This window comes from Strix uralensis, chromosome 3 (genome assembly GCF_047716275.1).
Source record: "Strix uralensis isolate ZFMK-TIS-50842 chromosome 3, bStrUra1, whole genome shotgun sequence".
NCBI lineage: Eukaryota > Metazoa > Chordata > Aves > Strigiformes > Strigidae > Strix > Strix uralensis.
This window is the reverse complement of record NC_133974.1, coordinates 77,796,534-77,810,503: the sequence shown is the minus strand read 5'-3', so window position 1 is coordinate 77,810,503 and position 13,970 is coordinate 77,796,534. Positions and strand designations below refer to the sequence as shown.

The window sequence follows — 13,970 nt, the reverse complement described above, 5'->3', positions numbered from 1 at the left end:
CTTTACTGTATTTCACTATCGTTTCTCTCTCCACCAACACACAGCTTTAGCACTCATGGACCCTTTTGTAACCAAAGTTCCCAGGACTGTGAACATGTTGCTAAATGAGAAAAAACACATCCACTTTTTTCCCCTCAGTTAGTGAGATAAATTTACTCACAGAGAGCTCTGATAAACATCAGTGCCAGTGCCAAGTATTCCTTAGAAATAGAGAGCAGAAGAGGTGAAGGAAAGTTGGACCTTCCCCTTGTGATGGCAATAGGCTATTAAAACCCCTCAGCTTCTAGAATTACATCTCACCTCTACACATTGCAAGAGATTCGTATAATAATGGGGTTATTCTGTAGAGTAAATTAGCTCCCTCTAACTATTTTTAATTTGTTTTGGGATTTGAACTTTGGGAAGTGCTACGTAAGTTTAGTTAATACTGTATAGGGAATAACATACAGTGTTTATTCATGTGATTTAATGGAAAGACAATGCCACAAAAGCGAAAAATACTGAGACATTACTTGAGAGGTCTGTAACTGAAAACTTGTCTCCCTTCCAACTATATCACTCGATGTAAAAAAAAATATTTTCTCTCACTTAAAACTTATCCCTCAAACAAGCAAAAAATGTTTGCACTTCCAGGAAAGAAATCAAAATTTAAACCCAGCTATTTTATGGAGAAAACCCTAAAACAAAGCCCAACACCAAAACCAAAACAACCCAAACCAAACAAAACAAAAAATATTTTTCTTGGTATTGGGTATATGTACTAACTTAAGCATAGCAGGACAGAATTTTATATAAACCAATATACAGTATGCTGATAAAACTGAATGAGGAATCAGAGATGCTAATAAAAATTGCAGTTCTGTGGCATGTTCAAATTATTTGTAGTCCCTATTATGAAAAGCAACCTTCAATAGTCTAGACAAGGAAGAACCGTATGCACAATGCAAATTCATGACGTTAAGGGCAGAACACTTTCTTTTACCACTGTATCTAGTTTCTATCACCAAGAAGTAATGTTGCTACTATAGCTTATACTAGCCCCTGAAAAATACAAGCTATGTAGGAGAGAGAGGATGAAGAAAAATAAAAATGGCAAATGTCACAGCCTCAGCAAACACACCTGTTCTGGAAAAAAACATAAACCCTAAAAGATGGAAATCATGTTCTTTTTGACATTTTGCTTGAGAAGCTTGCATTTTGAATTTCATTTAAATTTCTCTGAAATTGCTCTAATTATTTTGAAGAACAGAAGCTTTTTTCCCCCCTGCATAATGACTTTCATAATTAACCCCACTCCCTAAAAAAATAATTTTTCAAACATCCTGATGACTTTCTGTATGATACAAAGAGAATGCATTTCAAACACATTCTTAATAATTCAGAAATACTTTCTCGGTTTTATCAACTTTCTTAGTCAAAGGTTTAATTGCATTCTGACCTTTTTTAATTCAGTAACGTATATTTAAAAATGCAAGTCTTTTTCAGACCTGAACTATGAGCTTTTATTATTCGTAGCTTGGTATGAGATTGTGCAAAAGAATATATTACTACATTTTGAAATAAAATTGTGATATACATAAGCTAAAAGAGAACTGCAGGATCCCATATAAGTAGTCAAAGGGCTTATAAATATTTTAACACATTCATTTCTCTAAAAAGATCACTTTATACTATTATCTAACTTTAAATTAACAACAATTTATGTTCCAAACTTTTACGTTTGATACATGTCAGAAATACATTTTCAAACCATAATGTTATTATTCATTCTCTGTTAGTGGACAAAACCAAATGTTTCAAATTTGGAAAGACCCTCGAACATTTGTTGAATAATTGAACCAAAGAAGTTGGTTATTTCTAGATCTCAAAAGCTATTGGTTTATCAAAAAATAAGAGTATTATATATTTATAGCAATTTAAGGGCACTAATATCCATACAGTTCTATTTAATGACCACTGAGGGAGCATGAAAACAAAGAAAGGATTTAAATTAGATATTAAATTATTACACTGACTGTATGCCATTTAGCAAAGTATTCACTGACTGCTGGCAAATCCCTTGAATGGGGATGAAAAGTCTTGAATTAATTTTGTATGGATTCTTCCACTTTAACTGTAATCAAATCCAGAAATTTGTGTAGTGAGTTACAAAGATGGTGGGTTTCTTTTCAGACATAATTAACAAATCTTTCGCTATATTCACATTTTGAAAATGACAAAAGGACAACTTTTTTCCAGTTTTGAAAACAAAGATTAGCAACACCAAGACTGTCATGTCATCTTCTTTTAGAAATAAATGTGATTACAGCCTCTAACACCAGATAATTTTAGTTTGGTATTATCAGAGCTTTTTTAATTCTTTTTTTGTTCTCTGGATGGTATTCTTTAAAACCAGGTTCAATTTCCTGTTCTTGTATATAATGATTTATATGTTGTAAACATATTTATTTTATCTGTTCATATGTTTTCTTCCATTAGGTTGAAACAGATTTATTTGAACTTGCAATAATAGTAAAACTTACCAACCAGAATGCCAATATTACAGTAGTATTCAAAAAGATGCCTCCCTAAACTTAAAAGACTTAATCTGAGAATTCACAAAGACACATCTTGCTATAATGATCTGGTAGTGAGATCTAATTTGCTTTGGTCCCTTGTTTAAAAAAAGGCACTAAGGTAAACACCATGGTTTATCTGCACAGTTTAATCTCGTCTGTGCTTAGGATTGATCTGGAGTAAGAATGCCTCTTCCTAAACGCATTTTGGAAATAATTAAGATAAACAGCAACAACAGCAACAAAAAAGTACTGTTATTTCAGAATTAAAGATTCAACACATGCAGTTATTCAGAAATAGTTCTGAACAGTTCCTGAACTTTAAATTTATATCTGATTTAGGTCTACAACCATAGTTATATGTAGCCAGTCCTTACAGGCAATTAATCACGGGCTTAAAATTAGGGATATGCAGAACTGTTACAAAATCAAGGGTCACTTGTGCATATTTTTTTGGTACATATTAACACAACTGATGAATATTAAAACATTTCAGATTCATCTGTTCTAGCTGAAAATGACTGTATTCTGTCCACTGAATTACAATATAGTGAACAGGAGTTCAACATGTTTCCAAAAATATATTCAACGTCTTGACAATTTTGGTTATTTTGTTTTGTTTCAGTAATTATAAAAAAAACAAAACAAAACCAAAAAACAAAGAAACAAACAAAAATCAACTGTAAATTTTGCAGGAAAGAACAAAATCCTGTAGTATTTTTCTTTATCAGAACAAATCATGTTTCTGAGACGCCCCCTGCATTTTCTCTCATGCACCACTTGGTAGACAAACTAACAAGAGTTAAATGAACCATGATATACATTACATCTAAACAGAGAAAAAAAAGCCCTCTCACAATAAAAGATTGATATTGTGCAATTATAGCAGGATTAAAATATCACTGTTAGCATTTATTTCTTCTTTTTATCCTTCCACTAGAATCATGATTCATGCAAATAAATATACTTCAGCCAAGATTTTATAGAACATTTTCCCAAGACACATTTCATTATTAAAATATTTTTTCATTTTCATGAATTTAAGCAGTATCGAGTACAATATATTTCTAAAAAAATTACTTATTTAATCAGATTAATTAATAAATATGATGAACTGGTGAAAATTAGCTATTAGATGTATGTTGGATATTTTGACTATTTGCATGTCCTTAAAACAAGTGAAAAGTACAGACCTTACTTTATCTGCACCTTTAAATATTAGATAATGGTGAACAACATTCTCACCCTTTTGCAGTGGTGGGCAGCCTGGAAGACTTTAGAAGCTATCTAATGTACAGTTTGAACTAGAAAACTCCTATTTGCCTGCTTCATCTACTTAAACAGCACGATAATCAATGACGGTTGCATGCCAAATTAAACAACAGCCTCAAGTAACTCTACTACTTCAGTATTGTTTTCTTGAGTGCCTGCCACAGAACTCAGCCTGGACTGATTTGTGACTAAATCAAGTGGCATGGAATAAGGGAAAGCAGGTTGGAGCCTGCCATATGCTAATGTTAAGAGTGGAATAGTCCACTACTATGCTGCCTTCTTGCATGCATGCTGATGTACTGATAATTTGTTTCGAAAGAAAGGATTAACAGCAATAGCAAAAGCAACGGTTGCATGATCTCAGCCCTACATCGCATTAGCTACATGTCACTGTTTTACTGTGGTAGGTGGACACTAGGGAGACATTAGGTCTGTACAACTGCAAATTGTGTTAAGAAAAGTATGTGCTGGATCTTTGACTAGAGACTCTGCTGTTGTGACTGTCTAAGATGATAGTACGTGTTCAAACAATTCAAGCTGTCAGATACAGGGAGCAAACACTCTAGACATTCAGCTGTGTTTGGAAGGCTTGTAGATAGCAAGCTAGCAAGAAGTCATAGAATCATAGAATACCTCAGGTTGGAAGGGACACATAAGGATCACTGTGTCCAAATCCCTGCTCCTCGCAGGACTGTCTAAAACTAGATCATATGACTAACAGTGTCATCCAGACATTCCTTGAACTCTGACAGGCTTGGTGCTGTGACCACTTTCCTGGGGAGCCTGTTGTAGTGAACGACCATCCTCTCAGTGAACCACCTTTTCCTAATGTCCCATCTGAACTTCCCTTGATGCAGCTCCGTTCCATTTTCTTGTGTCCTAGGTCAACTAAGCAGTCACTAACATCATCTAGTGGAATGCTAATCCTTATAATAGAAATATATGCATCAAATAGCAATTAAAATGAGGTAAATTGTCTGTATCGGTCTGATTTTGAGAAATTAGGAGTCATAATGCCTGAAGATTTTTTGCAGTTGCTTGCAAATCGCCTTTGGGTCCTACCTGGTGATGAAAGATTAGAGTGCAGACTTGTGCTGTAAGCCTGCAAGTTTTAGTCCAGAAAGGGCATTTGTAGGGCTGCCTAAACACCAGTTGCACTGGAATCTCATTCTGATCATGAGTAAAGTCTTGTTGGATAAAGATTCCCTTTGCTGCAAGAACTATTAATTGTTTCTTGTGCTGATTCAGCACTGCTATGGACAACAAAATAGTAACACAAATCTCTCTTCTATACTTCAGTAAGCAAAAAATCTACCTTAAACTCTAGTTACTAACAAATTATATAGTACCACTTACCACACAATAGGTCTAATCCTGTTGGCTTCATTACGAGTAGAATCAGCTATAAAATTGCAAAATCCCTCCTTTTTGTGTTGAATTAACATATCTATACATTTAAAATTGATATAATGTTCTTGACATGAACAATTTAAAATATTCTACAAAACTGACATATTTTGCTCATTCATATCATGTTCATTTTCTGTAAGTAACACTGCTTCCAGCAAAATCTTATTCTAGTTCAATAAATAACACAAAAAAAATAAAGTACTTCATGATAACCGAAATAATTAAATAGTAGGAGCAGGTTAAAGATCAGCATTCATTTTTCAAATTAAATTTAAAAGTCTGCGGTAGTTACTTAGAAGATTGGCAAGTTTTACAAATAACATCACCAAGCCTTTTAGAGAGAAACACAGCCGCATTAGAATGGAGTCATTAGGCAATACATTTATTTTGAAGCCAATTAACCTTTTGTCAGAGAAATGTCGGAGCTGTAATGGTTTCAGCAGCGGAGGTCAGTCTGTAACAGAGGCACGTATGACAGCGATTACGCTGTCTGACATATGCTGTAGACTGAGAGTACAGCTGTGGAATGAGAATCTGCCTTCGTTTGTATTCTGCTCTGCATTTTCAGGGAGCAGGCAATCTTGACCTATCCATTTAGGTAATTAAAGCTTCTATTTGGAAGTGTCCTGCAGGAAGGTGAAATTTGGGGGAGATAAATGGCTGCTGCTCAGTGTATCCAGCCACTTCCATCATTTGATGGACTGCCTGAAACAGGCTGCATTGCCAGGTCCTCATAAAAATAGAGATGAATTGGGCAGGAGACAATTCTCTAAGGCAAAGCAACTCTGTCATCTTCCTTTTTGCAACATATAATTTAATTGTTAGCCAAGGTAGACAGCTGACTCAGGGGCCTTTCTCTAATGGCTTCCCCACCATCTTCCATTTGCTAAGAAATTATTTCAGATTATTTACTTACAAGCTAACTTTGACAATGAGAGATGTCACTTCAATAAGCTCAGCTGGCTGTCACAGCTGTGCCATGACTTACCTTCCAGGCGATTTTGTTTCCTTTAGTATCATGCTCAAGGGCAATAGGGAAGTCTCCTCGCTCATAAAACTTGCGAAATGCTGTGGGCTTTGTTGGTCTTTCTTTAAATGCTCCTGCAAGTGGGGGCCCTCTTACCTTAAAAAAAAAAAAAAAAAAAAAAAAACGAACAAAACAAAAAAAACACCATAGTTCAGTGGTAATATATTTATAGAAAAAGCCTAATTTATATGGCTCAAAATAGAGACAAAAGGAGAATAACAATCATCTCCCAAATTATAGTTCGCTTTTTTCGTTACATGTTGTACTTCACTTCTTTGAAAGTATACTTTGGCAATGATCTACAGGTTTTGTTAACTGCTTTTTTTGTTACCAGTTTTAGATTGTCCTATAAAAACTGCTTATACTTCAAAGTAGCTATCTCCATTACCGCAGCATTTTTAAGCAAGAATAAAACACCAAGAACATACTGACATTATGTAGTAGAAGTTGTTGGAAAATTAAGCGTTTCTCCTTTTTCTGTTTGCTTCTTTCTATAAGTCATTTGACTTGATTTCCATCTAATATAACTGTCCTCATCTTCCATTGTCTTTCCCTGGCCATTACCTAATCTCCTTTACCATATCTCTTCCTCATGGATCTGGCTTTCATATGACTTCCAGCCCTTCAGTATTGCTGGCTGAAGAACTGGAAGAAATGAAGGAAAGTCTTCTCTCAGACTTCTCCTCTCTGCCTGTGAAGAAATTTGATTTAGCTCCACTTAGTTCCTTATCTGAGTTACTGCTGGTTAGCATATTGTGGAGCTTGAGAGCCTGAATGACAGTCCAATTCCAAAATGCTCATGCTGGAACTTTTTTCTCAGCCAAACATAGTAGTAACAGCAACCAACAATTGGCACTAAGAGAATAGAATTTCAAGTACTTATAAGAAATCTATTGTTTAAGCTAATTAGCAAAGCTAATCTCAAATGCTAAAAGAGATTAAGACAGCTAAACTAATCTTAAATGTCCTTGACAACTGATTCTTCCCTGAGAAGTCTTGCCTTTTTTTTTGTTTTTATAGCCATACATCTGGGATAGGAACTTCCTACAACTCTCTGTGTATCAATTTTGTCAAAAATGCCTTTATGACTTGCTACCTTTTATAACATAGAAAGTGTCATTTTCAAAAAAAAGTGAGAGCTTCAAGGATCATAAATCATACCCAGCATTTTGTAATTTGTCTCTGCCTTCAGTGACCCTTATGTTAGTTTCTAGCAGTACGGACATTCAGTCTTCCAGTGAACATATGCAAACACGTAATATCCTTTGTTTCATTTGTGCTATTCTGCAATTTAACTGTGCTAACTACAGATCTAAATCTGTCTTGGCACTTTTTTCCTCCAAAGTATTTTGACATAATTTTCCACTGGCTGAGGTAGAGGGGTCCTCTTAGTGATATGCCTACACTGTACTTTACTACAAATTACTTCAACTAGGGCTACTAAACTCTGACCTATTGTTGCATATTGCTGTCACTGACAGACCATGACCAGTAAAAATAGATTTGATATGCATAGCTGTAACTTTGCTTAGTAAACAGATCTGCAGCAGTTGAGAGCAATACTCCAAGAAAAGCATTTCTAACCAATGTTAAAAAATCTACACTTATTGTTCTGCAGAGGAACAATTTGTTCTGTGCCACTAGTATAAGTACATTCACTTGTCTTTAATTTTTTTTTTTTTGTATTTCAGGCAAGTCTATGAGTCACTGCTCATTTGAGGCCACTGGAAAAGCATCTATATTCTTTCTGTGTATTTGCCACATGCAAGACCTTCACACATCCTTTAAAATAGTATTTTCTGTACAATATTAGAAGTCACTGTTCTATTAAATTTTAACTTATATTATTGATAAAGAATGTGTTGTCTTGATTTCATGAGATATAATCTTAATTATTTCTTGCAGACAATCATAGGGGTAGCTAAGGCAATCCCAAACTGCATCTTATCTGAAACCAAATATTTTCTTCTTCCCAACTCATGTTAGTAAATTTGCTATGAAACTTTTTCTACTGCACCTTTACAAATTTTCTAGAAAATATGTTTGTGTTAATTTGACTTCTTCATATTCTTTATTCAGGAACAAAGAAACTAGGACTAAAAGGATCTTGGATATCAAATCCAGTCTGTTGTGCATTACCCTTACTTCAGTGGTTAGAAATAACATCTTAAATAGTATGGCTACTCTGATCTGCCACCTCAAAAAAAGATATGGTAGAATTAAAAGGTTCAGAGGATACTGAGGTATGGAATAGCTTTCAGAAGAAAAGAATAAACTGGAAAAATGATGACTAAGGAGGAATAAAATAAAGATCTATAAAATCATGTCTTTGTGGAGAGGATGAACAAGAACAGATTTTCCACTGTCTCCTTCAGTAAAAGTACAGGGCATCAAAAAAATCTAGTAAATGACAAGTTTGGAACAAACAAAAGTGGTTATGTATTCATGCAGCAAGTAATGGATTTTGGAACTCCTTGCCAAAAGTCGGTGTCGGAAATCCTAAAAGTTTCTGTACATTTAAGCTGTGACTCAAAAAGCTGATTAAAGAAAATGCATTCAGGTTTACTAAATACACATTATCAGTGATCAGAAATACAATGAGTATTATCCTTTTTCATGCAATACACTTCGTCCGAGCATTACATTTAGTCTGTCATGGCCACATCACGCTGGCATCTCATAGTTATCCTTTGATTAACTGCCACGGCAACTATCTTTTCCAGTTGATGAGCTCTATGTTAATAACAGAATTTCTTGTAATTAATTTTAAGTGTATTATCTTGTACTTTGTACTATTATATTTAATTCCATTTCTATTACACCAGTTCTCAAGGGCTTCCACTTCCATCTGTGTGACACCATGATTTTCATCTGTTTTAATAACAACTCCAAACATTATATCAACTATAAATTTCATTATACAATCCTATTTTTTTGGTCAAGGTCACTAATGAAAATATTAAATAAGGTTAGCCCTAAAACCACTTCTTAAGAAGTTCCATTAAGAACTTTCATCTATTATCATATATCTTATTTCAACACTACATGTCATCATTGTCTCCAGTTCAATATAGAATTTCTTACCCACCTTATACATCTCATACTGCTTGTACTGTATAACTAGCAAACTAGTGTGTAAAGCCAGAGAAGTAGCAGAATACCAAATACTTGAAAATAGTCTAGAGGGAGAGCTATTGTTCTTCCCTTTGTCTTAAAGATGTTTTTCTTGTCAGTTTGGTCTCTAATAGGCATAGAGACCTTTTAAATACCAGGAAGAGCAACTGACTCCAAAGTGATGAAACAATCTATTCAGGAATGAGCCTAGGATCTGACTAGAACAAATATCAATGATCAGGAAGAGTGGAACTGTTCCTGCATTGAAGAAATGGTACGTTGCATGACTGAAGAGTACCGTTGCTTTGCTTTAAGTTTATTATATGGAGGCAACTTGTTCCTTTTGTTTGCATCTGATAAAAGTAGATTATGGGACATTTGCTAGAGTGACTGCATTGAGCTAATACTGTTTACCTTTTGCAAATAGTTTCCTTTCCTTCCTATATTTATGACTAGGGAGACCATCACTATTAATCCTATTCAGTATTCTGAACACTGTTCTCTAATGCAGACCTCTCTTTGGGTCATTCCAGCCATGCATCTTCAACAGTCTGCCTGAGGAAAAGTACATGTGTATAATTTGCTTTTTCATTTTTATAATTCCTGATCTATTTTGGTTTATATATTTATTTTCCTATACTTAATTGTTATAAAATGTCAAAAAAGAGCAACAATTAAATTCTGTAACAGAGTATCCGCAGTGAGAAGCTGTCTCAAAGTCTTTAGGCCAGACAAGTTCTCCAAGAAACAGTCAACATTTTGCTTTTCATACAGAAGATGTTTCTCACAATAGAAAGCTGTTGAACAGTCTTTCCTAACAGCTGAATGACCATTCATAATAGCTCTTTTCCTCATGCAGATTTAGCATTTATTCATGTACAACTCATTAGGACCTTCCTTGCTGTAGTGTGACAGTTTCTGAAGACACATCTGGTCCATAATTTCAGAATGTAGAAATCAGAGGGATAATACCTACTGATCCTGGTGACAGCTAAAATAATCTGATTTACCAAGCTGCTTACATAAACTATGCTTTTCAAAATCTTACAGAAATGTTATGGCTTAAACTTCTAGGGTAAGACTAATATGTTTTTACTGGTTCATGGGCAGCTGGTCACAACCTTTATAAAGGATGTGGATGACAGAATTGAATGCTTGCTTACCTAGTTTGTGGATCACACCAAACTGGGAGGAGAGGTACTATACACCAGAAGGAATAGCCACCATGCAGAGAGGCCTTCTCAAACTGGACTGAGCCAACAAGAATTGTATAAATGTAATGTCTTGCACATGATACAGAATAATCCCAAACAGCAGTACAAGTTGGGTGGGATCTGACTAGTTAGGGTGTAGCTTTGCTGAAAAGAACCTGGGGATTCTCATGGACAGCACTAGACTTGAACAAGCAGTGCCTTGGAAGCAATGAAGGCAGAATGAGCCCTGGGTTGCATCGGTAAGGGTATAGTTAGCAGATCAAGGAGATCCACTCTATTGACATTTGTTAGGACACACCTGGAATATTGTGTCCACGTCTGGTTCTCCCAGTTCATGACAAAAACTGGAAAAAAGGGAGAAAGACTAGCAGAGGACCATGAAGATCATTAGGGTTCTGGAGATCTTGATGGAAGGTTCAAGAAACTGGATGAGTTCAGCCTAGAGAAGAGAAGACTCACGGGAGGAGCTAATCACAGTCTTCTAATCCCTAATAGATAGTTATAGAGAAGATGGAGGTATTCTCTTCAGAAGGATGCACAGGACAAGAGGCAACAGATGCAAACTGCTTCAAGGGAAATTGTGTCTGGATACAGAAAAGAGTTCTACACTGTCAGAAAAAATTAAGTACTGGGATAGGTTGACCAGAGATGTAGTGGAATCTCCCTGAAAATATTTAAGATTTGGCTTGGCAGGGACCTGAAAAAACAAATCTAAGACCCAGCTTTCAACAGAATGCTGGACCAGATGATCTCCAGAGGTCTCTCTCAGCTGAGGCTTCTCTGAGATTTTATGTTGCTAAGCAAAATATACAAAAAGAAACCATACAATGCTTTTCCTTGTGATAATAAGCTTTGTCTTCTTACATTTTATATTGTTATAATTATTGCCTAAAAAGGTCATTCTTAGAGTATTCCATTTATTGGAAAAACAGTAACAAATACTATCTTGTTCAACCTAACAAAAATACTTCATTGCAACATAGCTAGAAAGATTGAGATTAGAGCTCCAGTTAATTAAAGGCTAATATTCATGATGGCAAAGTATATGAAGCAATAAACAGCTTCTGAGGTTCGTTAAATGCCAAAGAGAAGTTGAAGAGTTTGATAATTGCAAAACTAATTTATTGTAATTCTATGCCATTGAACTATGTGACAAAATAAAAGATACAAGCCATTAACCAAAAAAAAAAAAAAAGGAGAAAGACCATATTTCTTTCATTGACTCGTGGACATTTAAAACCATTGTATCAGGTTGCATTCTTAGACTTTTCAATGATGGCACATTAGGAAAATGACTAAGAAAAATTATTTGAAGTCAGGTTTAAACAGTGATTAATTATTTGAGTTCTGAATTTTTCAAATTTCTTAATTGAGTGTCAAACTGTATGCATACTCAGGGACCTAAACACATACCTGTATAGGACAACTGGTGATTTTCATGAAAACTAACACTAGTTACATGATCAGTTTAAGCCAGACAAAAATTAACATTAACATGGAGATAAGTGGTCTTTCCCACCTCATGTGCCTGCATGCTACCACAAGGTACTACCCTCCATTAATGACAGAAGCTTTTGTGTAGGTATTCAGAGGACCAGATCAGGAACAAAGACATGGTTTTGTTTCGTTTTTTGGTGTTGTTGGTTGGGGTTTTTTTTGTTAGATTGATTTGTGAAGTATTAGATCCTTAAGGTGGTTTACTGCAAAGATGAGTGAACACTTAAGCTGGCACAAGGGAGGGAGAAGCATGGAGTGGGACAGGAAGAAATAGGTGACTGATTCTTCAAGGAGTGGTGCTGAATTTATATTGAACACCAAGAACTAATTGGACATGCAGTTTCTCATCTGCCTGTGCAGATATAGGTCATTTTATTCAAATCAAAAGTCAATAATTGTTCAAGTGCTATGCGGAAAATAAAAGATGTGATCACATATTAAGTTGTAGGGATTCAGGATATTAAGAGACCAATGCTTTTACTTCCTAGAAGTAGAATGGACTAAGATCCTACAGTTGCTATATAATGATTCATATATTAAAAAAGAAAAAACAGTGATATTGTAATCAAATTTAATGGTTAAAGACATATCTTTATTTGATTATTCCAGTTTAATGCATTTAGATGACAATTGGGAAGAATGAAAACATTTCCATTTTTTGTCTGCCAACTTCCTTACAGGAAGACTGGAATTTAACCAGATCATTTATTGCTTTCTCCTCACAAAAATATTTAATAAAATTTCTTTTTAAAGCTATAGGGATCAAAAGTTATACGACCACTCAACTATCTTGCCTAAAAAATGCAGTCTTCCTTGAAAATATAATACCACATTATCATCTTGAAGAGTGAAATTTTCAGAAATAAAATTATAAATCCTATTTCTTTGTATGCAAACTGAAAAATGTATTTGTATAAAATTGCACTGTATCCATAGAATGGAGTCTACTAATGCATGCTATTGTCTCAGGGAGACGTAAAGGTGATGGCATCAAGTAAATGTATGTATAACCACACACAGGGTCTTTGTCTCATCCTCCTCTTGTACTGCTGTTAAACTAACACTCTACTTGGCTAACGCAGCATAGTCCAACTGGCAACCCACTTATTTCCTCACAGGAAAGATGACTATTCATTTCCTTGTTTACTGGAGCCAGAAGATGCTGCCAAATCCTAATGTAAACCTCAAGTAAAATGCAAGATATATTAAATAAGTCAAAAAATCACACCGTGTGGTAAAGAAATACTCAAGCTAGCAGGAATAAAGGCCAAGTAATATACCTAGCACTATTCTGTGCCATGTTGACATACAAAGCTTTACTAGAACCGTCAACTGCAAAGTCCTCATCCATATAGTGTGATAGAGCTCAACTTGGCTGGCCAGGCATTGGCACAACACTGTCTAGCTACAACTCATGCCCGGAGAGCAAGCCTAGGTGCAAAAGCCATGATCCCCAGTTTGTGGTTCTGGAGTTAGTATGCATGTAAGTACCTTAAGTGTTTCTATACTTGTAACACAGGCAAGCCCATCATCAAGACAAGCCCAGCAATCATGTATGAAAAAAAATCAAGATTTTGGCAGTTACCTACCAACACAACAGAACAATAGCATGAAATCGGTTACATATCCATGTATTTTCTAATAAACATAAATAATAGTAGTAGTAAAGACTTGGAAACACAAATCTTAGCAAGTGTTAACAAACAGAATCTGCACTGGGCATCCCCAAGAGTGTCTGCTCTGACTGGCAATAAGCAACAAAGTCTGTACGGCTCTGTCTTCATTTACTGATCCTAATTTGATTAAACTAACATAGGTGGTTAATACATTCTATGATTATGTTTTGATTTTGCTATGCAGACATACTGAAAATTGAATGAG

At 35.1% G+C, this 13,970-nt stretch overlaps 1 protein-coding gene across 5 annotated transcripts in view; it reads right to left on the bottom strand.

Annotated features, from left to right (window-relative positions):
• Positions 1-13,970, bottom strand: part of PACRG (parkin coregulated) — a 253,642-nt gene that overhangs the window by 185,559 nt on the left and 54,113 nt on the right. For all 5 annotated transcript variants that reach the window (XM_074862989.1, XM_074862991.1, XM_074862994.1 and 2 more), the window contains exon 3: positions 6,226-6,360. In XM_074862989.1, coding sequence (XP_074719090.1) covers positions 6,226-6,360 — 135 coding nt within the window. The remainder of the gene's footprint in view (positions 1-6,225; positions 6,361-13,970) is intronic.